Source organism: Carcharodon carcharias, chromosome 31, assembly GCF_017639515.1.
Source record: "Carcharodon carcharias isolate sCarCar2 chromosome 31, sCarCar2.pri, whole genome shotgun sequence".
Taxonomy (NCBI): Eukaryota; Metazoa; Chordata; class Chondrichthyes; order Lamniformes; family Lamnidae; genus Carcharodon; species Carcharodon carcharias.
Window position 1 is genome coordinate 12,982,805 of NC_054497.1, and position 24,659 is coordinate 13,007,463.

A 24,659-nucleotide genomic window follows, 5' to 3' on the forward strand; every position below is an offset into this window, starting at 1 on the left:
GGAAAAAGTGCCTTCCTACCCACACTATCTATGCCCCACATAATCTTATACACCTCTATCAGGTCCCCTCTCAACGCCCACAAACTCTCACAGCTCTAACAGCAACTCCCGCTTGCTCTTAACCTCGTACCCCACCCACTATCACAGCTCTGCTACCAACGGCCCCACCTCCCCCACCAGCTTTCACTTCTAAAGCTCTGGCAGCATGCCCCCCACCACTTCCCCGGAAATTTGACAGGAACCCCCTCCTCCCTCCCTATCCCGCTCTCGCGACCCCGGCAGTAGCACCTCCACTATACCGCCCGCCACCCCACACCCCGCTTTAATGGAACCCCATGCTAGAATGTCCCTTAATTTTCTCTGCAAGAGTTGGTCACCTTGCTATTGGTTTAAGGCCGCTTTATCTGATGATTTCTATGCAGGTAACCATGTTGAGGTGCCCCTGGGCTCAGCAATCTGCCTTGGCAGTGCTAATCTCTCCTGTGGGGCTGCTGGCCTGACATCACAGCTGGCATTCTGGTTGGTAGGAGGTTTGATGGAGCATAAACACTGGCTTAGACTAGTTGGGCTGAATGGCCTGTTTTTGTGCTGTAAGTAAATGTAATGCTCAGGGAGTGACTGCAGCCTATGGGGATCTCCCAGCTTCTTATTAGGTTGGGTTCTGAGGTGAGAAGTCTTAGTCTCGCCCTCGTGGGTTATCTGCAAGCAGAACGCGGGCAAATCACTGATGGGTCAGAGAGGTAAATGGAGGCTGTGCTACCCAGCACACAGCCTCGAGTACCTCCTAAAGCCGATAACAGTGGAGGCTGTAGGGCACTGGTCTGACTGCCATGCCTGGGGAACTTGGTGGGGACAAGAGGACAAGGCAAGGGAGTGAAAATACTTCCAGAAATACTGTGTCATGAAGGACAAGATGAACAAACGTGCCATCACGTACCTGGCAGCTTGGAACCACTCATCGTAAAGGTCAAATGTCATGAGGGGCTGCGGTAATTCACGAAGGTAGGACTTCAGTGCACCTACCACAGAGAGAGAAGGGGAAGATTATTTCTGCAGTAGCTCGTGCCGCCTTTCACAACAACCGACTCATTCCAGAATTAAAGAGACAACGTCCTCATTGAAAAATCCTGAGCAAGATTTTTTTTTTAAACCAGATATATTGTCTTAACTTTTGGAATGAATTCTTGGTTTGAATATGTCACTGGCAAAGTCCACTTCCACAATTAGCTAACTCTTGAGGCTGCTTGAGAGGACTACCCACATCATGCTGATGATGCAACTTTTCAATTGTGTTAAAAAGATGTGACTGGACACGTGATATTCTGATGAAATGAAGGCACTATTATTTATTTATTTATTTATTTTCTCACTACTTGTAACGATAATCAAGATTTTTAAAAAAAGTTTATTGCATTAATATTTGTCCCAGCAGAATGCAAAGAGTATCAGGGGTGAGCATCTGAATTTAACTAATAATCTCGCTGCACTAATATCCTTTAGGGAAGGAAATCTGCTGTCCGTACCTGGTCTGGCCTACATGTGACTCCAGACCCACAGCAATGTGGTTGACTCTTAAATACCCTGGGAACTAGGGCAGTTGGAGATGGGCAATAAACGCTGGCCTAGCCAACGACACCCACATCCCATGAATGAATTGTTAAAAATTATCAGGACAAAGGAGGTGTCAGCATCAAACACTCCCAGGACAGGAACAGCACGGGGTTAGATACAGAGTAAAGCTCCCTCTACATTGTCCCCGTCAAACATTCCCAGGACAGGTACAGCATGGGGTTAGATACAGAGTAAAGCTCCCTCTACACTGGCCCCATCAAACACTCCCAGGACAGGTACAGCACGGGGTTAGATACAAAGTAAAGCTCCCTCTACACTGTACCCATCAAACACTCCCAGGACAGGTACAGCACAGGGTTAGATACACAGTAAAGCTCCCTCTACAATGTCCCCATCAAACGGTCCCAGGACAGATACAGCATGAGGTTATATATAGAGTAAAGCTCCCTCTACACTGTCCCCATCAAACACTCCCAGGACAGGTACAGCATGGGGTTAGATACAGAGTAAAGCTCCCTCTACACTGTCCCCATCAAACACTCCCAGGACAGGTACAGCACGGGGTTAGATACAGAGTATTGCTCCCTCTACATTGTCCCCATCAAACACTCCCAGAGCAGATATAGCACAAGGCATTAACCAGTTACTTATTTTAAAAATATATATACTTTATTCATAAAAACATAAAGAACATTACAAAACATTTCTAAATGGCCATCACAAAAGGGGTAATCATATTCAACATTTACACATGGATCATGAGGTGCTTCAATACAATCAATGAATATTACAGTCATTTCAATATGGTCATTACAGACAGTCAGACAGTGCAATGGTATTGGAGTTATTGACATACATCATGTTGCACTCTGAGGTGCTTCAATTATTAACCAGTTACTTATTCTGTATGTGTTAATAATGTGACTTGTATCATCTTTGCTAAAAAATCTTACCTGCCACAGCGTGTGAGTCTGAGTTGAACTCCATAGGGTCAAAGGAACCACTATCCAGAGCAGATTTTAACCGTTTCAGTACGGAAGCAGCAGCTGCTAATCTGAACAGTCCCTGAGAGAGGTGGCAAATTGATTATTTTAACAAAGACTTCAGATGTTGTAGTATAAACTGCGTGGGATTTCCTGTTCTAATATGCATTGCTTATAGGGAGTACCACATGCAAATGTGACCTTTCCCTAGGAAGACCTATTGCCCGAGCAGTATGATTTAAATTGCTGGCTGTGTCACCTTCCCAGAAATGATCTAGGGCTCTTTTTTTAATCATTCATGGGATGTGGGTGTCACTGGCAAGGCCAGTATTTTGCTATCTATGCCTAATTGAGAGAGTGCCGGTGAGTTATTGTTTTAAACATCTGCTGTCCAAAGGTGTACACACAGCGCTGTTAGGGAGGGAGTTCCAGGATTTTGACCCAGTGACAGTGAAGGAATTGTGATATAGTTCCAAGTCAGGATGGTGTGTGACTAGGAGGGTAACTTGCAATTGGTGGTGTTCCCATGCTTCTGCTGCCCCTGTCCTTCTAGGTGTTAGGGGTCGCAGGTTTGGAAGGTGCTGTTGAAGAAGCTTTGGTGAGTTTCTGCAGTGCATCTTGTAGATGGTACACACTGCTGCCCCTGTGCATTGGTGGTGGTGGGAGTGAATGTTTAAGGTGGTGGATGTGATGCCAATTAAGCAGCTGCTTTATCTTTGATGGTGTCAACCTTCTTGAGCATTGTTGGGACGGCACTCATCCAGGCAAGTGGAGCGTTTTCCATCACACTCCTGGCTTGTTCCTTGTAGATGGTGGACAGAGTCAGGAGGTGAGTTACTCTTTGCAGAATTCCCAGCCTCTGACCCCCTCTTGTAGCCACAGTATTTATGTGGCTGACCCAGTTCAGTTTTTGTTTAATGATGATGCCAAGGTCCCAATGGTGGGAGTTTCTGCAATGGTATTGCTGTTGAATATTAAGGAGAGGTGGTAAAACTCTCTCTTGTTGGAGATGGCCATTGCCTGGCACTTGTGCGGCACAAATGTTATATGACTTAGCAGCCCAAAACTTAATGTTGTCCAGGCCTTGCTGCATGTGGGCACAGATTGCTTTGATATCTGAGAAGTTGCAAATGGTGTTGAAAGTCCTGGAATCATCTAGAAACATCCCACTTCTGTCCTTGTGATGGAGGGATGGTCATTAATGAGGTAGCTGAAGATGGTTGGGCCTAGGACACTATCCTGAAGGAATCCTGCACTTGAAACATATAGTTATATTTCTTCCCCTCCATTGCAAACACTCAAAGGAACCAATTCCTTTCCCTGCTTTACATCTAGCAGATCAAGCTCCAGGTTGCTTGCATATTGAAGGCCAATTTAGGTTGCCAGGACATTAGTTAATTCACAGCCTCCTACCAGGAGAAACAGCTAGATATGATGAGGGAGTCACAACTCTACTCTAACCCTAATCTCTCTGTCCCAGGACAGGCAAAGCACAGGGTTAGATACAGGGTAAAACACCGCTACACTTATCCCATCAAACACTCCCAGTGTAGGGATAGCACAGGGCTAGATACAGAGTAAAGCTCCCTCTACACTGTCCAATCAAACAATCCTAGAACAAGTGCAGTATGGAGTTAGATACAGAGTAAAGCTCCCTCTACACTGTCCCCATCAAACACTCCCAGGAGAGGTACGGCACGGGGTTAGATACAGAGTTAACCTCCTTCTACACTGTCCCCATCAAACACTCCCAGGTCTGGTTCAACACAGGGTTAGATACAGAGTAAAGCTCCCTCTACACTGTCCCCATCAAACACTCCCAGGGCAGGGACAGCACAGGGTTAGATACAGAGTAAATCTCTCCAGATACTCTCCTAATTAAATCAACCTGAAAGGAAACAACTCATACAAATGACAATGGTATTTCCTGTTCCAGTTGGGCTGGTCTATGTCCCTACTTTGATCCACACACAACAAACTTTCCAGCATTCGTCACTTTATCATGATTAAGGGGAGGAATACAATTGGTTCCTTCTCTCATGTGTGAAGCCAGTATCCTGTCCCCAACTTCTGGTCAAGCTGATAATACACTAACTCAGCTCTGAACTGGGATCAAACCCCACAGCGTCTCAGTGTGTACAGTTCAGGGGCACATCAGATGGAGCTTTTAGCCCCGCTGACCCCTTGGAGAAGTGAGAAGGTTCCTGCCGTCCCCCCTCTCACTCTCCCCTCTCTCACACTCTCTCTCAGTTCACACATAGACCTTACCTCTTCCTTCATTCCTTTTTCCAGCATCATCATGACGCACGCCTCGATGGGAAGAGCGATTTCCCGTCCACAAGTTTTCAGGTGCTCCTCCAGTGGCTGTCCAAAGGCAGGATTCTCCATATTGCCACCTTTCCATACAGAGAATGGACAGAGCATGAATGACAAGGGAGAATGGGAGGGACCAATATAAACTAGTGAAAGGCAATCAGGTAACCAAGAACTCAGGTAATTAAAACCACCATAAAACTCAGAATAATAATGAGCGAGGTTACGATGTGTGGGTGAAGGTGTGTGAATGAGGTTGTGTGGGTGGCTTTGCCATGTGTGGTTGCGTGTGTGTGAATGCATGTGCACGTGTGTGCATGTGTGTGTGTAAATGTGTATATGTGTATATATGTGAGTGCATGTGTTTGTGCGTGTGTGTTCGTGTGTATGTGCATGGGTGTGAATGCGTGTGTGTGTATAAATGTGAGTGCATGTGTTTGTGCATGTGTGTTTGTGAGTGTGTGTGTGTGCATGGGTGTGAATGCGTGTGTGCGTTTGGGTGTGAATGTATGTGTTTGTGTGCATGCGTGTATGTGTGCGTGCATGTGTGTGTGTGTATGTGTGTGTACATACGTGTGTATGTGAGAGAAAGAGTGAAGGTGAAAAAGGAAAATGTCTATGTTTTTCAATTTGATCTGGGTTGGTAAGCAGATTGTTCAGAGAGAGACAACATTCTGCTCCCAGTTCGGATGCTCACCTGATGTGTTGGTGCTGCTCCTCAATACAGGCAGTAAGGCATCTAATGCATCTAGTGATTTTCTGTGATAATCAGCCTGTGCTTCCAATAACTTCGAAAACAAAGAAAATGAAATTACATCTAAAGTATGTTATACTTCTGGATGCACCATTCATTTTCTCTGGAACATGATAACAATTTACGTTTATATAATGTCTTTAACCTAGTTAAAATATTCCAAGGCGCCTTCACAGGAGAATTATTAGACAAAAGTTGACACCAAGACATGTAAAGAGATATCAGGACACACAACCAAAAGCTTGGTCAAAGAGATAGGTTTTAAGGGGCATCTTAAAGGAGGAGAGTTTTAAGGAGAGAATTCCTGAGCTTAGGGCCAAGGCAGTTGAAGGCACAGTTCTAATCTAAAGATGTTGTTCCTTGAAATTGGCATGCAAGCTAGCAAACAGGCCCAATTTCTACCCCATCTTCTAAACTTCTCTCCCTCTTCAGGCATCATGCCCTAAGGCAGCATTGGTGACCATGGGCTTCCATGTGTTGGTCCTTGGTTATGTTTGACAAGGTACTGCAGTGGTGTTGCCTTCTACAGGCTCTGTCTGACCAGAAACCTCTTATCTGCTGTAGATGTATTGGAAGGATTTACAGGTTGATATTCAACCTGTTTAACATTATTATGAACACACCTTCCATCAAGTCCTGTCTAGGGTGGCACTTGAACACAGAGCTTCTGGCTCAGAGGTAGGGACACGACTCATTGCGCCACAAGTCCTCTAGCTTCTAGAATTACTCTTCCTTAACTCTGGAAGATCACTTCTCAAACACCCCCACTTAAAGCTCAAAAGCACAAGTGCCTCCTCAAAACTTAGACCATTGAAACAAGCAATCAGCCTCAAGTCTATGCTGACTCCAGTGCTTGTAAACCTCCCTGGTGCCTTGATGACCAAAAATGAACACTGTACTCAAGGTGCGGTCTAACCAGCATTAATTGTACAAATGGAGGATATAGATAAACAGGCGGAGGGCATTCCTTATTTGAGCACCTATAAAGAGACACTTATTGACACTGGGGTGGTGAATAGGGTTAGAAGCTATATAATTTTAATGTTTCACTTTGTGAATAAATCTAAACTGAGTAAAGATCGACTTCCGGTCTCTTCTTTCACCAAATGGCTGTTAGAAGTTTAATTAGAGCACAGAGAGCAGCCTGACACTCTTTGGTTTACCATCTCTGAGGGGAGATCTCACAAAAAGGACTTGCTCAAATCTTGGCTGAGAGTTACTGAGTGACACCAGTTGATTGTGTCTCCAAATACTCTGGATACACAAAATATAATTGATCCAAGACTGTTGTGTAAAAACACTATATTTCTAGCCATGAGGTTAATGCCATTTGGTCCATCTTGGCTTCACCATTCAGATCCAAGTCCTCCCAAACAAACCATCCAACTGGTGATTCTAAGCTCTTCAACTTTACCACCCGACCCCAAGTCGCCTCCATGAATGGGTCTCTCTTTATGTGAAGATTTTCCTAACATTGGTCCTAAATTTCCTTCTCCCCAGCTTGACCCTTGCTTGTCCTGCAGTCACAGTTAACCTTGTAATCATGTTCCAGGTTTATCATTGACGGTTTTATATTATTCTATTGGGACCCTTCCTTTCAGCTTCTTCCTTTCAAGGTGAAAAGGTGAAGATTTGCTTGTCTCGTCTGTGAGGTTTAATTACTTACTGAGCAGAAGTAATTGGAGTATTCCTCTTCTTTGCTGGCAAAGTGATAAAGGTCAGCAGCATATTCATCCTGTAATAAGATGAACAGCCGTTAGGTGCTCTGTTCTTCCTCAATAAACCATGAATTCTAAAGAAAATTGAGTCCCTGTTTCATTTTCTTTTATTTTTGCCCTTGTTTGATGTAATGTGTAGGCATCAGGGGCAAGTCCCAGTTTTAGACAGACTAATTAAGTTCAATGTGGGGAAGTGTGAGGTCAGCCATTTTGGATCTCAGAAAGATCAGAATGTTTCCTTAGTGTTGAGAGACCAGGTGAGAAGCAAAGGGATTTGGGTGCAAAAGATAATCAAAAAAAAAATCTGATATCCTTTATCAAGAGGGGATTGGAATACAAAGAGGAGGAAGTGATCCTTCAATGGTACAGAGGCTTGGCATATTCCATTTAACTGTTGGCTCCACAACTTAGGAGGGATCTATTGGCCTTGAGGGGATGTAGCACACGTTCATATTTTGGTACCAGGGCTATAAGGATTAAATTAAGAGGTCAGGGGACTTATACTTGGTTTGTATTCCTTTGAGATTAAACTTTGAAGGTTGATCTCTTCGAGGTGGAAAATATGGTTTTTGTGTGAGCTAACTCTAAAAGAACATTGTTCACTCAAAACCCTCGACCCGCACTACCTTCCCCGTATACCTTGGACTGTTCTACTCTCCTCCAGATCTCGTCCACCTCGTCCTTGAGAAGGTCCACTTTAGCTGTCGCAGACTGAACAGCAGCTCCTGTATTGCCTGACTTTGTTGCTTGGCTTAGTCTAGAAGAGAAGACGTGACAGTGAGCCAGTGCGAGAAGACAACCCTCGGGCTTGGGCCTCAGTCTGAGAGAGCGCAGAGCCCCTTGTCGGAGCTCAGTTACATCTGAACCTGAATAAAACTTCAAACCAAGGATTCGACAATAACTGCTCCCTTTTCCCTCTGTGTTTCAGTGCTTGTGTGTGTGTGTGTGTGTGTGTGTGTGTGTGTGTATGTGTGTGTGTGTGTGTAAGTGTGTGGAATGTAACAATAGTTAACCTCTGGCTCTCAGTCCGTGTATGTGGGCTGACTAAATATGTAACGAGTTGGTAACCATTGTACTTATACCGATTCTTGGCAGCTGTCCAGTCCAGTGTCAGTTTGGCCAACTGCTTCTTGTGTTTGAGAGTATTTGGCAGTTCCTCCTGTTCATAAAGAATATAAAAAAAACTGTTACTTTAGTTCTGGAAATTTACAGGAAGTGGTTCCTCTGCCTCAGTGATATTGGCAACCCTCACCAGGGATCTGGTCACCGGGTCAGTGCCAGTCTCTGGCACCTCAATCAGACAGGCGTCCTCCCACATGAATTTAGACCACGAGGAGAGGAACTTCCACAGGGGCTCTCCTTATTGTATCCGCTGGAGATTGAGCATCGGAAGGTATCATACATGGGTCCACGGGAGGTTCCTAGCAGGAACTCACTGCTGAATGTTCACAGGCCTTTGCCTGGAGAGGGTGTGATGGTCAAACCCGATCTTGCTGACTACATGGTAGAACTTCTGCTCTGCCAATGGGGCTGTGCCTTTAGTTGCCTGGGTCCTAACATCTGGAATGCCATCCCTAAATCTCTTTACCTCTCTCTCCTCCTTAAAAACCCTCCTTAAAGCCTATCTCTTGGACCAAGTTTTTAGTCAATTGTTCAAATATCTCCTTTAGTGTCTCAAAGTCAATTTTTATTACCTCTTGTGAACTGCCTTAGGTAGTTTGACTACATTAAAGGTGCAATATTAATGGAAGTTGCTGTTGATGCCCCAGTCCACTCTGGGTGCCAGTGCACAGTCAATTCTGCAGCTCAGTCTCGTATTACACCCACACTGCCTAACCACATACTCGCACAACCAAATCAACCTACTCCTGGCCTATTTAAGACACCAATACACTCCTGCGAGTCACTGAGGCCTGAGGACTGCAGCTTAGTTTCTATCTGAGCAGGAAGCTGCCTTGCCTCCAGTTCCATTTAAGAGGGAGCCGCATGAATGTAAACTCTGACCTTTCTCGCCATGAGCATGTCCCATTTATATCCCCCACCATGTCCTGCCTTCCATGTTTGGTATGCATGGTGGGCTCCTGCTGTGATCTCTGGCATGAATAGCCAACTCGTTTGCGGCATGGAGCAACCACAATGTCCCCGCCCCACCACCACCACCTCCCCCCGCCCCACTTGGCATGGACTGACTGCAATACCCACCCCCCCCACCCAACTTGGCATAGAGTGACCACACACCATACAATTGCTTTCATAATGACAGGGAGCTGCTCTGAGATTTATCATTACTGCCTCAGGCCAAATGAGGTTTGGAAGAAGTAGGATATGATTCCACAGCACATACAACCTCTCCCTCTTTAGCTTTAGACTGTACAATTCACAGCTTTCTAAGCAGGAAGGGGAATTAAAATAGTTCCAGAATGTGACTGCAAGCAGACCTGATATAAATAGAAGGCTGTGTCAAACGCTATATTATGCAGGAACTGCCCTTATGTGTAAATTGCCTGCTGGTTTAGAATGGACACTTGCTTTGTACACAGAGCCTTTAAATGTACTTCCCCCTCTTTCCTCACCTCAGATAGTTTGAAGAGTGGGTCCAGGACTTCTTTCTCCAATTGAAGTTCATGTTCAACTAAGGCTTTTGCTAAACTATTTTCGACCGATGAGCAAAGCTCCATGATTTTCCTATGGGAGGAAAGTTTAAGATATGATAAACAAGACGACTCCATCAGAAGGGGAGACTGAGTGACACATTGGGCCGCACAAGAACATTTCAACTTTGAAACTTGATTCAAAGCCACCCCAAACTGAAACGTTATGTGCCTTTTTCTGAAGAGTTGGTAAATGGATTAAACACTGGACTCAGGGTTACATCATCAGGTCAGGTTGCATCAACTCGGCTTGCATTCCCTTGAATTTAGAAGGTTAATCAAATTGAGGTGTTCAAATCAATAGGTTTAGGTAGAACGAAACAATCTTCTCTGGTGGAGGAAAAGAAAGAGGACAGAACCTTAAACGTTGAGCTAGGCTGTTCAGAGGACATTTCTTCACACAAAGAATAATCCGGAACTCTCTCCCTCCAAAAGGTTGTGGGTGTTTTGGGCTTTCAGGACTGAGACTGATAGATTTTGGAGGATAAGAGAGCCGAGGGATCTGGAGTAATGGTCGGTAAGTGGAGTTGAGGTACAGGTCAGCTGTGAGCCAATTGAATAGTGGAGGATACTCAAGGGGATGAATAGCCTCCACCTGTCAGCTTTTTATTTAGCTAGGAGTATCAGAGATAGGAAAGGTATAAAGATGCCAAGAAGAAGAAAGACTTTTATTTATATAGTGCCTTTCATGATTTCAGGACATTCCAAAGCACTCTGTAGCCAATGAAGTACTTTTGAAATGTAGTCACTGCTGTAATGTAGGAAACACAGCACAGCTAGCTCCCACAAACAGCAATGTGATAATGACCAGATAATTTGTTTTTCTCGTGATATTGGTTGAGGAATAAATATTGGCCCCAGGACACCAGGGAGAACAGACCACAAACCTGGATTGTGCACTCAAATCTTTGGAGTGGGGCTTGAAACCACAACCTCTTGACTCAAAGGTGAGAGAGTGTTCGCCCTCTTACCTCCTTTGCTCCAAACCTTCAACCCCTTAGCCTGACTGCAACTTCCTTCTCTGTTGAGCTATCCAGTCAATCTCACTTGTGGAGATAGATATCGCCTCTTATGGTCGAGAAACTTCCTTCATCGACAACTCAGTGAGTTTTTTATACTCCTACGCCCTTTTGTAAAATGGTGCTGTCAAAATCTCCAGGGTGCAGCGTATAGAATCAATGGGGTGGATCAGGGGAGGTCAAGAACACCCCTAATGCAAAAATTTTGAAGTTGGCCAATGCTGGCTTTAGAGGACCATCTAATATTTTGTTTCAGTCCCCAGGTATAGCCTGCAACTCTGTGCATGTCCTCACCTAAGTCAGCATTCCTCAGTCAGTCCCCTTCTGCCTCGTCTTTTGATCCTCGGGTTGAACCTCCCGTCTCCTCCTTTGTAGACCTGAACTTTTTGCGTAGGGAATCAACTCTGAATTATGGGTCCAAGTCTCTCTCCCCATAGAAAGAAAGGTCTTGACCCAAAGTATGCCTCTCATACTGCATTCGTGCTGTCCAAAGGTTGCTAATCATGGTGACATCACTACAGGGGCAAGGTGAGGAGGTAGGCCCCCAGAATTACCTCAGGCAGTACAGCAATTGAACCCACGCTGTCGGCGTTATTCTGCGCCACATTCTAGGCATCTAGCCAATTGAGCTTACTGACCCCCTAGCTCTCATTCCTCAGAGTTTTGAAAGTATAAGGATTTTTAGAATATGGCCTCTTTGCAAAGAGTGGAACCAAGAATTTACTGTCATCTGCAATTCTACAGAACCTCCCCTCTTCCTGAGCAATTGGGCTCTAGTTAACCCATCTGATAGGCAACAATGGCCTTAGAGAGACAGGTCAATCAAGAAGCAAACTGTCCAAACTGTTTCTCAAAGCCCAGCCTAACTTTGAGCAATGTCACATAAATCTACATAACAGATATTGTCAGGATATTTTGCCACAGGGGGCATCGCCTGGTATCTGTATGCACAGAGAGGTCCTGGCAAGGGATCACTGGAACTTAGTCAGGAGCAAGACTGGCTTGCTTCCCTATCCCTCACTTAGGGGAGTAAGGTAACTGCCCAGTGATGGATCCTTATGGTCTTGTATGGCTCAGTTGCACACAGGCAGGGAATTTACTCTCTGGGTCAAAGTTGGTCTCGTTGATGTGGCCCTTAAATTTCAGCATCAGCTCTGACAGGTTGAATTTGGGATTGTCTACAATTCAAATGAATGGAGCCTCGTGATTTTTTTTTTTGTACCTCTTTTCCTCATCTGTGTGCACACTTGTGCGACATCTTAACACATTGACCATCATTCTGGTCTTGTCTTGGCCTGCAATGTTAAACAATGGATTCTTACCCACCTAATGGGGGATTCACCATCCAGTTCTCTGCAGCTCTCCAACATGCTTTGTGACAGGGACATTAGGGGCATCTTTTTCTGTGAAACAAAGAAGAAACAATTAAGATGGAGGTTGCCATTGGATGTGGGAGTGTGGGGACGAGGGCATGATGAGCAGGCAGCAGGAAGGATGTGGGTAGTCTTGCCTCCAAAATAGGAAGGCCCGTTAAATGGACTCTGATTGAGTCCATGCCCAGTGTGAGGCCAAAGGAAGAGAGTGTGAGCCAACCTGGGTCACATGGGGTCCAGGGAGCATGTGCACGAGTCAGACAGTGAGTGGAAAGGGAGAAATAGTTGAGAAACATACACAGAAACTAGGAGCAGGAGTAGGCCATTCGGCCCTTCGAGCCAGCTCTGCCATTCATTGTGATCATGGCTGATCATCCAACTCAATAGCCTGCTCCCGCTTTCTCCCCATATCCTTTGATCCCTTTCATCCCAAGAGCTATATCTAACTCCTTCTTGAAAACATACAATGTTTTGGCCTCAACTACTTTCTGTGGTAACGAATTCCACAGGCTCACCACTCTCTGGGTGAAGAAATTTCTCCTCATCTCAGTCCTAAATGGTCTACCCCACATCCTCAGACTGTGACCCCTGGTTGTGGACTCCCCCACCACCGGGAACATCCTTCCTGCATCTATCCTGTCTAGTCCTGTTAGAATTTCATAGGTTTCTATGAGATCCCCCCTCATTCTTTTGAACTCCAGTGAATATAATCCTAACCGACTCAATCTCTCCTCATATGTCAGTCCCACCATCCCAGGAATCAGTCTGGTAAACCTTCACTGCGCTCCCTCTATAGCAAGAGATAGCAGGAATTAAATAATGTCCTGCACAGGCCTCTTTTGAATACTGGTCCCTCTCACATGCTGGGTGATATTGAAAGGAGAGCCATGGATTTAAAATATCTTAGCTACCCAAATAGGCTTAAACTTCTGGGTCCGTATACTAAAGAGAAGTCCAATAGCAGTTTGATGGACGTCTATAAAATAATGATTTGACTAGATTGTGTGCATGCTGACAAATTATTTTAATTAGAGAGCCTGGGGAGAATCTGCTGCCAATCCAATAAATTACGCAAAGCAAAATTAAGTTCGGTAGTCTTATTTAACCTGACGAATAGGAGACCATCTGCAGTAATTATGGTTTTATTTAGTGTGCGATGTATCTTTGAGAATAATACTTGTTAGGCAACATCACATGACTTGTAGTAACCAATAGGAGAGTAGCTCAGCAGTCAGTGGAGAGATAGAGTTGGAGTTGGAAGCACACGTGTAGTTGCTGCTGGGTATATTGTAAATAAACTTAAAGTTTCCACCCAAGAAGTGTCTGCAGATCAACTCTATCATTAATAGCACAACTCAGCCACCCTACAACAGCACCATGGAACAAATTTCCAGCTTATATAGCATTAGACAGTGAATGGAATTTTCCGGCCCCTTCCACTGGTAGGATTTTCCGGTTCTGCTGAGGTCAATGGACTTTTGAATGGCTCGCCACATTTTCCCTCACCGTGGTGGGGCTGGAACATTCCACCCAGTATCTACGGCGCAGAAAAAGGCCATTCGGCTCCATATCTTTCTATTCCTTTCTCCCTCATGTATTTATCTAGCTTCCCTTTGAAAGAATCTTTGCTATTTCCCCCCTTGCGGCAGTGAGTTTCCATTTTATGGAATTTTCAAGATTTTTCTCCTGAATTCCCTGTTGAATTGAATGACAGGATGTGCCTCAGGGCCTGAATGAATGGCCTATTTCTATTCCTATTTTCCCATGTTATTAAATTATTAACTATCTTAGCACCCCTTCCCATTCACATTACTCAAGTAGAACCCTCCATACCGAAGAACAGTGGGGGTGACTAAAGCCTCATTTAGTTTCTAATGTCATGTTATAACTTGTGCTGATTCACTATGTATCTATACATAGAAACAGGAGCAAGAGTAGGCCATTCGGCCCCTCAAGCCGGTTTCACCATTCACTGAGATCTAACTCAACTCCACTTTTCCGGCTGATCCCCATATCCCATAGTGCTCAAAACTCTATTGATCTCTGTCTTGAATATACTCAACTACTGAGCATCCACAACTCTCTGGAGTGAAGGATTCCAAAGGCTCACAACCCTTTCAGTGAAGAAACCTCTCGTCATCTTGGTTGGAAATGGTAAACCCCTTACTCTGAGATCATGCCCCCTAGCTCTGGGTTCTCCAGCCAAGGGAAATGTATCACCTGGCCGGTCATGTCCTCAAAGAGCCTAAGATATGGCCAGTGTAATATCCCAGACTAGTTTTGCTTGCAGCAGACAATCACTTTCACAATCACACACTCACAAAGAGGTGTTTATCCACCAATCATGACCACCTGAGTCCAATGAGTTTCCTTACTCACCAGACGCTTCTCAAAGTCGGACCCTGGTTGACTCTGAAGACAGGACAATAGCCTTTTGTGTGTGGTGAAGGTCGCTCGTCTGGTGGGTTCAATCCGGTTTTCAAACTGAACAAAGTAGAGACAAAAGAATTGAAAGGTCAACTCGCTTAATTAATGGGAAGGTAGCCATAGAAACAGGTAAAGGTCAAAGCCCGAATGAGAAAAGACCTTTGGCCCACTGGATCTCATCCCTCTGGAAAACCAAGCCTATCCTGCACAATGTCACCTTAGGAGGGACATAACTTCAGCTTAAAGACTCACCAAAAGGATGGCATCTCATTCAATATAGAACTTCCACAGTGCTGTATTAGGGCATCAGTGCTACACTGGGGTATCAGTGCTCCCTCAATACTACACTAGAGTGTCAGCAATCCCTCAGTACTACACTGGAGTATCAGTGCTCCCTCAGTACCTCACTGGAGCGCCAGTACTCTCACAGTACTACACTGGAGTGCCAGTACACCCTCAGTGCTACACTGGAGTGCCAGTGCCCTCTCAAAACTACACTGGAGTGGCAGTATTCCCTCAGCACTACACTGGAGTGCTAGTGCGCCCTTAGTGCTACATTGGAGTGGTAGTATTACCTCAGTACTACACCGGAGTGTCAGTGCTCCCTCAGTACTACACTGGAGTGTCAGCAATCCCTCAGTACTACATTGGAATATCAGTACTCCCTCATCAGTATTTCTAGATCAGAGGAACAAATGCTACTAGCTGTGATGCAGTGTAACATGACTGCAGTTTATGAGATGCATGAGAGTAATGCCTTGTTTGCAGTATATTTTAACCATTCAGTGACTCAGATGTACAGAAGTTCAGTCAATTGAGAGTTGATAGTCATGATGGAGAAGGGATTCGAAATCTCAAAATTATAATGATGTGCTTTTTTTTCTTGGCGGAGAGCTGAAAAGGAAGGCTGGAGAAACAAATTCTGGCTTGGCTGAGCTACCTCCATCCCTCACTGATTTCCTGGTAAATCTGCTCATTTTTCGGAGAGTCTCAATAACATTTCATTGTGGGTCTGATTAAACTGGGATCTCCCCACTTTGGCTGTACCTGGATGAGATCTTCACTGAGAAGTTCCGAATTCTCACTTCTGGAAGAAAAGAAGAAAAAACACAAGATCAGCACTGGGATTAACCACCCTCCAAAATTTCTGAGATTGCAAGGAATCTGGTACATTGAATTCTCATCTTGTCACAGGACTCTTATATTTGGAACATATTGTAATCTTTCCCATTGGCAAATTTTGGGTGCAGTTCATGCGTTTTCCACCGAGGGAAGCAGTGCCCAACCTTACAGGAGCTGCTCCCATTGGACAAGAGTCACCACCCGGAGCCACCATTAAATTCCAACTGAATCTCCTCCACGTTCCTTTGTGCGGACCTATGCACTATCCTGTTCAAAGATTGAAGTGAATATAAATAGAGTCAAGGCATTAGCCTAATGTCAGAAATGAACACCGAAACAGGCCCTTGGAGGTCACAGTGAGTTAGATGCTGGCTTTATATTTTTGCAGCTTTAATCCAGAAAGAGTGATGAATATTTGGATAAGTGCCTCCAGGTATTGGAAGGGTTTCCAAGTACATTCACTTGTACCATGTCCATTCCATCGATTGCCATCTAAACTGTATCCCACAATTTGGATTTTCCTTAAACCCAACATCAGAAGACCAGCCCTGCTGCCCAAGAATAACACTATCCCAAACCAGTCAATTCTTTGGCCTCATGGCTACTCAGATCTTCCTTTAGGACCCTCCAGACTCATTTGATATAACACCCAAACACACAGCAGACTGAGAAAACTTTCAGGCCTATTTATCTGGACCAGATTTAAACCAATGTTCCATAAATGAAACACCTTGGTTTAAAATCACTATAAGGAACTGGTGGGTGTTTGGAAAGTAGCTTAGATACAACAAAAGTGAGCTCCAGCTGAAAACATGAATACCTTATTACATAATTGCTTCTAAGGCTGTGAATTTAGTTCCCACTCCAGAGACTTGAGCACATAATCAAGACTGACACTCCCAATGCAATACTGAGGGAGTGCTGCATTGTCAAAAGTGCCATCTTTTGGATGAGATGTTAAACCCCACCTGCCCTAAATATTAAAGATCCTATGGCATTATTTTGAAAAAAGCTGGCGAGTTCTCCTTGGTGTCCTGACCAATGTCAGCCAACATCTTGAAAACAGATTATCTGGTATTTTTTCATATGGCTGTTTGTGGGAGCTTGCTGTGCACAATTTGTCTTTGTGTTTCCTATATTATAATAGTGACTATACTTCCAAAGTACTTCATTGGCTGTCAAGTACTTTAGGGCATCCTGAGGTTGTGAAATGCAAATTCACTCTAATGTGATCCATTGTATTACCAAAGCCCTCTTATCATGCATCCATTCTCAATATTGAGCTCAATAGACCCGATTCTGTCTCCTTTCCCCTCCATCGCCACACACTTAGTGGCTGCACTGTGAAATCATCCGGTGTTAACATGCTGAGAGTGGTCAACATTTTCAACCTCTATTTCATGTTTCAATTATAATTTCCTCAATTATAGGAGATTAAAAGATGAATTAATTCACATGTGTAGGAAAGGATTAATGGACTGGCTACGAGTTCAGAGCAGTGTTTGTTGTGTGGAAATTGGATGGGTGCAACACTTGCTAATTACATTGATACTTGTTAATTGCAGAAATATTGTATAATGAAGAGAGCACTTTACACTGAATAGGACAATTTACATTCAGTTAATTGAAGCAAATTGATTGAAACCAGGCAGGTAATCACAGTAAGATGAGAAGTCTTCATATGGCTAAGCCAATTGAAGACAACTTGGGAATTGTATTCTGTATGTAAACCCCAAAAAAGGACACGCACAGGAGCGCTCAAGAAAGAAGTCAAAAGATATATATCGACAGACAGTGCTCAAGAAGGAAGACAGATATGAATCAGCAGGAAGAGTCCCAGTGAACCAAGCAGGATCTCAGTCAAAGATCACTCCAGAGCAACCTACAGTCATCTCAGACTGACCACCTGAGGGTTAACTGTATGATTTAATTGAAACTGTTTTGTTTAAAATTCTCAAAAAAGATGTTGGATTTAGTATGAGGTTGTATCAATTGTAATTCTCAGTCTCTGAACTTAAGAAAGAAGTAAAATCACCCATGCATGCTTAAAGGATTTGATAGATGAAATAGAAAGAAACTATTTCCTCTGGTGGGGAGTCCATATCAAGGAGGCATAAACTTGAAATGAGGGATGATGTCAGGAAGCACTTCTTTGCATAAAGGGATGTGAAAATCTGGAACTCTCCTTCCCAAAGGGTTGTCAAGGCTGGGGGTTAATTGGAAACTTCAAAATTATGATTGAAAGATTTCTTTTGGGCAAGGAAATAGAGCCAAGGTGAATAGATGAAATTAAAATACAAATCAGCCATGATTGAATTGAATGGCGGAATGGACTTGAGGGGCTGAATGGCCTCCTCCTGTTCCTCTGTTCCTCTTGGACTCAGTGAAATGCAGTCACTGATTGCTATAGCATGTTCATTGGTGAGGTTTCAATTCTAGACGTTGCAGTTCCCATGCTACCATGAAACGTCCCTTTTTTTGGTTAGGTTTCTGGAAGAACTGAGAGGCTCTGTCTAGAGATGACTTGAGAGATACTACAAACAGAACTGAGAGGAGGAAATAGCCACTGTACAGAACATTTTATCACTCCCCTACACAAAGCATTAAAGACAGGAAAAAGCTTGCATTTATATAGCACCTTTAATGTAGTAAGACACTTGAGTTGGTGGAGTGGGCGGTAAAGTGGCAGATGGATTTTAACATAGAGAAGCTTGAGGTCATACATTTAGGGAAATCAAACAATTACAGGAATTACACAATAAATGGGAATATACTAAGAGGGGTAGATGAAGTGAGAGATCTTGGTGTACAAGTACACAGGTCCCTGAAGGCAGCAGTTCAAGTAGACAAGGTTGTAAAGAAGGCATATGGAATGCTCTCCTATATTGGCAAAGGTATAGAATATAAAAGTAAGGATATAATGTTGGAATTGTATGAAACACTGGTGAAGCCACAACTGGAGCATTATGTGCAGTTCTGGTCACCACATTACAGGAAAGACATAATAGCTCTGGAGAGAGTGCAGAGGAGGTTTATAAGAATGCTGCCAGGTTTAGAAAAGTGTAGCTATGAGGAGAGATTGAATAGGTTGGGGCTATTTTCCTTAGAACAAAGAAGGCTGAGAGGTGACTTGATTGAGGTGTACAAAATTATGAGGGGAATAGATAGAGTGGACAGGATAAAATTGTTTCCCTTGGTGGAGAATTCTAAAACCAGGGGACATAGATTCAAGATAAGTGGCAGAAGGTGTAGGGGGGACATGAGGAAAAACTTTTATACGCAGAGGGTAGTGGGTGTCTGTAATTTGCTGCCCAAGTTGGTTGGAGAGGCAGAAACTCTAAACTCTGTTAAAAAGTACCTGGATCTGCACCTTAAGTGCTGTAAGCTGCAGGGCTATGGGCCGGGTGCAGGAAGGTGGGATTAGAAAGGGCACCTGGGTATCCTCGGGCTGGCATGGACAAGATGGGCTGAATGGCCTCCTTCTGTGCTGTAACTTTTCTATGGTTCTATGGTTCTAAGGTGCTTCAGAGTAATTTATCAAACAAAATCTTACACTCAGCTAGACAATGAGATATAAGAACAGGTGACCAAAAGCTTGGTCAAAAAGGTAGGTTTTAAGGAGCATCTTAAAGAAGAAGAGAGATAGAGGGTTGGAGAGATTTAGAGAGGGAATTTCAGAGCTTAGGGTCCGGGCAGTTGAAAGCTTGGCCACCAATGGCGGGTGGTTAAAACTAGGGATGCAAAAGAAGCAAGAATGGGAGGAGCACAGAGATCCTGGAGGTTTGTGGGGCTGCTGGAGGTTACACAGATAGAGGGGTGAATTATGCCCCCCGTCGGGGAGGAAGTTGAAGGGCGGGCACATACAGGCAAGCTTCCGATTGGTGCCCCCGATCGGAGGCGCAGTGCCATTTAACGTGGGCGGGCCAATTAAAGCTCGCCCATCGTGATGTCTGCACAGAAGTGCTATGCGCTCCCTGTGCAGGCGGTTGGGGGGGGGGGGGGGCGGGGTTGGAATCCCAAAATCGAGAGTACGCTCTTTCGCACTTGCGCACAATAGAGTGCACTCATCTCCCTGAGGCTAAGTGCAGCCTCAGGGAGATCAGCTCTAAATGTAAAAAAGGCTTAAAAATATAGAAAAAAAAATTTCCCTAACATGTCCCCTCATGCAACACTGTCACATGAGTTGGGACATGTCCATGATTTTTACAAAAGCTTTATTAAAATTTTTACAAAACCCACATGAAACCTCATCCTGCCCGTGCATGAGGTTTGATGCTTTTTCTAATTCCCGCCGGGGCTCCTGGCCTGCCCGCTAACCTTAATGTTGGACGGGCAGGTCCACTAATTAGTTTAATTACTCTGTCAATGGCCTCAGTTGGCCATTGACAGGTCGGCGGGCGCACAGCTGATTTCGCTGCTCCCCCGCCTTCCTGAAAATTCAAATGGGGCGCGGTGACATCAGGAGATCCCCCCGAAGTCACCGCGCGTCATTTTACGTGTCAGTGAGTGGGCCCCGCCCCCCCCACCCCCACCCCCCCCAGCTCGCCAGTGTGTAAAATCCTGCCCCAGAGAGGGGGGTATCTAGGCCATGGAGGGATTTGAACACAAGGTTTTAAATGTGTGATATTGGTGGACCGAGAACCATCATAGGTGGACGAGCACAGGGCAGTGGAGGAATCAGACTTAGTGCGAGTTAGGATACAGCCAGGAATGTTTTGGATCAGCTGAAGCTTACGGAGGGTGGGTGTTGGGAGACTGGCTGGGGGAGAAGTGGGACTAGTCAAGTCTGAGGGGTCACCAAGGCGTGGATGAGGATTCCAGAAGCAACTATGAAAATAATTGTGATTTAATGGCATATTTGCATAGCAGCATCACCCTGATATTTCTTGCTGCGTGGCTAGCAGTTCCATCTCAGAGAGAAACCTGACATCCAGCTTGGGGAGACCCATCCCCCAAACAGTTACAGATGGGGGAAAGGGGAATCTTTACTCTCCAATTATTTAAATTCAGCTCATGCAGGTTTAATAAGTATTAAACTTTACAAACCATGTTTGCAACTGACGCAAAACTTGGAAATGTAGTTAACAATGAGGAGGATAGTGACAGACTTCAGGAAGACAGGAAACAAACTGCACTGGGTAGACACAATGACCTTTAACACAGAGAAGTATGAATTAAGACAGTTTGCTAGGGAGAATGAGGAGAGGCAACTTAAAACAAAGGCCTCAATTTTAAAGCAGGGTAAAGAAATAGGGAGACCTCAGGGGTGTACGTACACAACTCTTTGCAGATGGCAGGACAAGTTGAGAAGGCTGTTAAAAAGCATATCAAATTCTTGGCTTTATTAATAGGGGCACAGAGAACAAAATCAAGGAGGTTATGTCAAACCTTTATGAAACACTGGCTAGAGTTCAGCTGTGACCAGTTCTGGGCACTGGACTTTAGGGAGAATGTCAGGGCCTCAGAGAGGGTGTTGAAGATTTACACTCAAAGGGCACCAGGTGATTGGTAAAAGAACCATAGAAAAGTTATGGCACAGAAAGAGGCCATTCAGCCCATCATGTCTGCGCCAGCTGGAAAAAGATCTAGCCGCCCATTCTAATCCCACATTCCAGCACCCGGTCAGTGGCCTTGCAGGTTACAGCACTTCATGTGCAGATCCAGGGACCTTTTAAATGCACTGAGGGTTTCTGCCTCAACCACCAACCTGGGCAGGGAATTCCAGACACCCAGCACCCTTTGGGTGAAAAAGCTTCTCCTTATGTCCCCTCTAATCCTTCTTCCAATCACCTTAAACCTGGTAATTGACCCCGCCACTAGGGGAAACAGGTCTTCACTGTCTACTCTACCTAGGCCCCACAATTTTGTACACCTCAATCAAGTCACCCCTCAGCCTCCTCTGTTCCAAGGAAAACAATCCCAGCCCATCCAATCTCTCGTCATAACTGCAATTTTCCAGCCCAGGCAACATTCTTGTAAATCTCCTCTGTACTCTCTACGGAGTAATTATATCCTCTCTGTAAGGTGGTAACCAGAACTGTACACAAAAATCCAGCTGTGGCCTAACCAGTGTTTTGTACAGTTCTATCATTACATCCATGCTTTTATATTCAATACCTCATCCAATAAAGGAAAGTATTCCATATGCCTTTTTTACCACTTTATCCACCTGTCCTGCAACCTTCAGGGACCTGTGGACATGCACTCCAAGGTTTCTCACTTCCTCTACCCCTCTAGATATCCTTCCATTTACCCCTTTTTCTGTTTTCCTAAACGTACCTGTGAATATTCTTTAATATCCTCTATTTGCTTTCCTGGTTTCATTTTTAACTACCCCCCACCCCCCCCAACCCCCCACCCCACACCCCCCCCCAACCCCCTGTATTTTCTATACTCCTCTAGGCTTTCTAATGTTTTTTTTGACTGTCATAAGCTTTCTTTTTCTGCTTTATCTTACCCTGTATGCTTCTAGCTAACCAGGGGACTCTAGATTTGGCAGTGTCTTTGTGTAGACATGAATACACTGTGCCCGTAGAATCTCACTTTTGAATGCCTCCCAATGCACTGTCACTAATTTCCCTTCAAGTAGCTGTATCCAGTCCGCTCTTGCCAAATCACCTCTCAGCTCTGTAAAATTTATCTTTCCCCAATTTAGAACTTTTACTCCTGTTCTATCTTAATCCTTTGCCAAAGTATGCTAAATCTAACCGTATCATGGTCACTATCTCCAAAACGGTCACCCACTGCTACTTCATCCACTTGCCCGGCTTCATTTCCTAAGACTAAATCTAGAATTGCACCTCCTCTCAAGGGGCTTGTTACATGCTGGCTAAAAAAGATCTCTTGAATGCAGTTTAACAATTTTGTGCCCTCTGTACCCTTCACACTATTTATGTCCCAGTTGATATTTGGGCAGTTGAAGTCCCCAACTATTACTGCCCTGTTGTTTCTGCACTCAGAAATTTGCCTACATTATTCCACTTCTGATAAATGAAATTAGGAAAGAAAGAGAGGATATGAAGGAATATTGGCAGGTTAAATCAAGAAAACCCAAAGGTGCCACTAACTCTAAATCCACCACTTCTTTAGCCAGGATCTTGGTGCCCACCCAGCATCCTGAGCCTACATTCACCTCCAGCCCCACACTAATATAGGTGGCTTTAAGCAGCCCACTGAAATGCCCTAATCAACCCCAATCTGAAGTCTTGGCTCTAGCCTGCTTATGGAGTTAAAACAAGGTGAGATTCCCTGGAGGATGTTGTCTCACATTTCTGTTTGATGCCACATGGTGCAAACTCTACAATCATCAAATTATTCAAAGGTAGAGGAACTTTTTCTCTCTTTCTCTCTCTTTCTCTCCAGCAATCCCTCAAAGTGAGGAGGAAGTTGCCACAGAGCCCGTGGAGTTTTTTTTAACATGGGGAGGCTGTCCAGGAAACTCCTCCATTCTTACTGCCTGCCTTAGGCCTATTGGAAGGAATTACAGGTTGACAATAAATCGGCTGGACGAAAGATTTTATTTTATGCAGTGAATTGTGGCCTGGAATACACTTCATGAAAACATAGGCAGCTGGCTCAATAGCAACTTTCAAAAGGGAATTGGATAAATACTTAAACGGAGAAAATTTGCAGGGCTATATGGGAATAGAGCTGGGGGTGGGGGGGTGGGGTGGTATGTGGGGCTAATTAAATAGCTCATTCAAAGAGATAACACAGGCACAATGGGTCAAATGGCCTTCTCCTGTGCTGCATAATTTGATGATTGTAGGGTTTGCACCATGTGGCATCAAACAGAAATGTGAGACAACATCCTCCAGGGAATCTCACCTTGTTTTAACTCCATAAGCAGGCTAGAGCCAAGACTCCAGATTGGGGTCAATTAGGGCATTTCAGAGGGCTGCTTAAAGCCACCTATATTAGTGTGGGGCTGGTAGGCTCAGGATGCTGGGTGGGCGCCAAGATCCTAGATACTGGCTAAAGCAGTGGTGGATTTAGAGTTAGTGGCACCCTGTGCGCAGCTTCATTTTTGGCACCCACCCAGCACCCACCTTGGGACCCAGCCAAGAAAAAGAACATTCTACCTCCCGCCCCGCTTTTCATTTTTTGCAAATGTTACAGTGCTTTAACCTTGATAACTCAGTGTTACATTAAGGAGAGGCTAAGGGCTGCGATATTTTAACATATCACATATGCGAGCCGTCAGGGAAAGAATAGTCAATCCATTTTGCTTGCGTATAGTAGGGCTGTCTTTCAAGATACAGAAAGCCCAGGACATTGCCCAGTTAATGGTGGTCACGGAGCACTGGAGGAGGCCTGCTAGTGCTGCTCTCCGAAAGCACAATTGAGTTGTTGGGATTCACACCGTCACTTCCATGCACACCATTCGTCTGCATTTTATTAAAAACACTTTTAATAGACACACATTGGGCAGAGTTTAAGGCTGATTGGGTGACCGTGTGCCCGACATCATTCCGTGCTTACACTGTATTTCGGTCGGCAGGTGCGTTTCCGACTTTTGCGTGTGCCCCCCGACATTTAAGAGGCCAATTAAGGTCATTAATGGCGCAATTGTCTTTAATTTTACGTTGCCCGTCCAACCTTACAGTTGGCGGACGGGTGAATCGGCCAGGTGGCCTTTACGTTTTTCACGAAACCTCAACCAAGGGCAGGATGAGGTTTCCATGATGACATAAAATTTAAAAATCGGTGGACAGCATTCTCATCATA

General features: G+C 44.6%; 1 protein-coding gene across 1 annotated transcript in view; it reads right to left on the reverse strand.

The window, feature by feature from the left end:
* The window catches only part of LOC121271530 (SH3 domain-binding protein 1-like), a 42,651-nt gene that overhangs the window by 12,467 nt on the left and 5,525 nt on the right, over positions 1–24,659 (reverse strand). The window contains exons 2-12 of the mRNA XM_041177511.1: positions 15,858–15,897; positions 14,763–14,867; positions 12,337–12,413; positions 9,914–10,025; positions 8,423–8,499; positions 7,980–8,097; positions 7,289–7,357; positions 5,566–5,656; positions 4,824–4,951; positions 2,526–2,637; positions 938–1,019 (exon numbers count right to left, since the gene is read on the reverse strand). Of these exons, the coding sequence (XP_041033445.1) occupies positions 938–1,019; positions 2,526–2,637; positions 4,824–4,951; positions 5,566–5,656; positions 7,289–7,357; positions 7,980–8,097; positions 8,423–8,499; positions 9,914–10,025; positions 12,337–12,413; positions 14,763–14,867; positions 15,858–15,897 (1,011 nt within the window). The remainder of the gene's footprint in view (positions 1–937; positions 1,020–2,525; positions 2,638–4,823; positions 4,952–5,565; positions 5,657–7,288; positions 7,358–7,979; positions 8,098–8,422; positions 8,500–9,913; positions 10,026–12,336; positions 12,414–14,762; positions 14,868–15,857; positions 15,898–24,659) is intronic.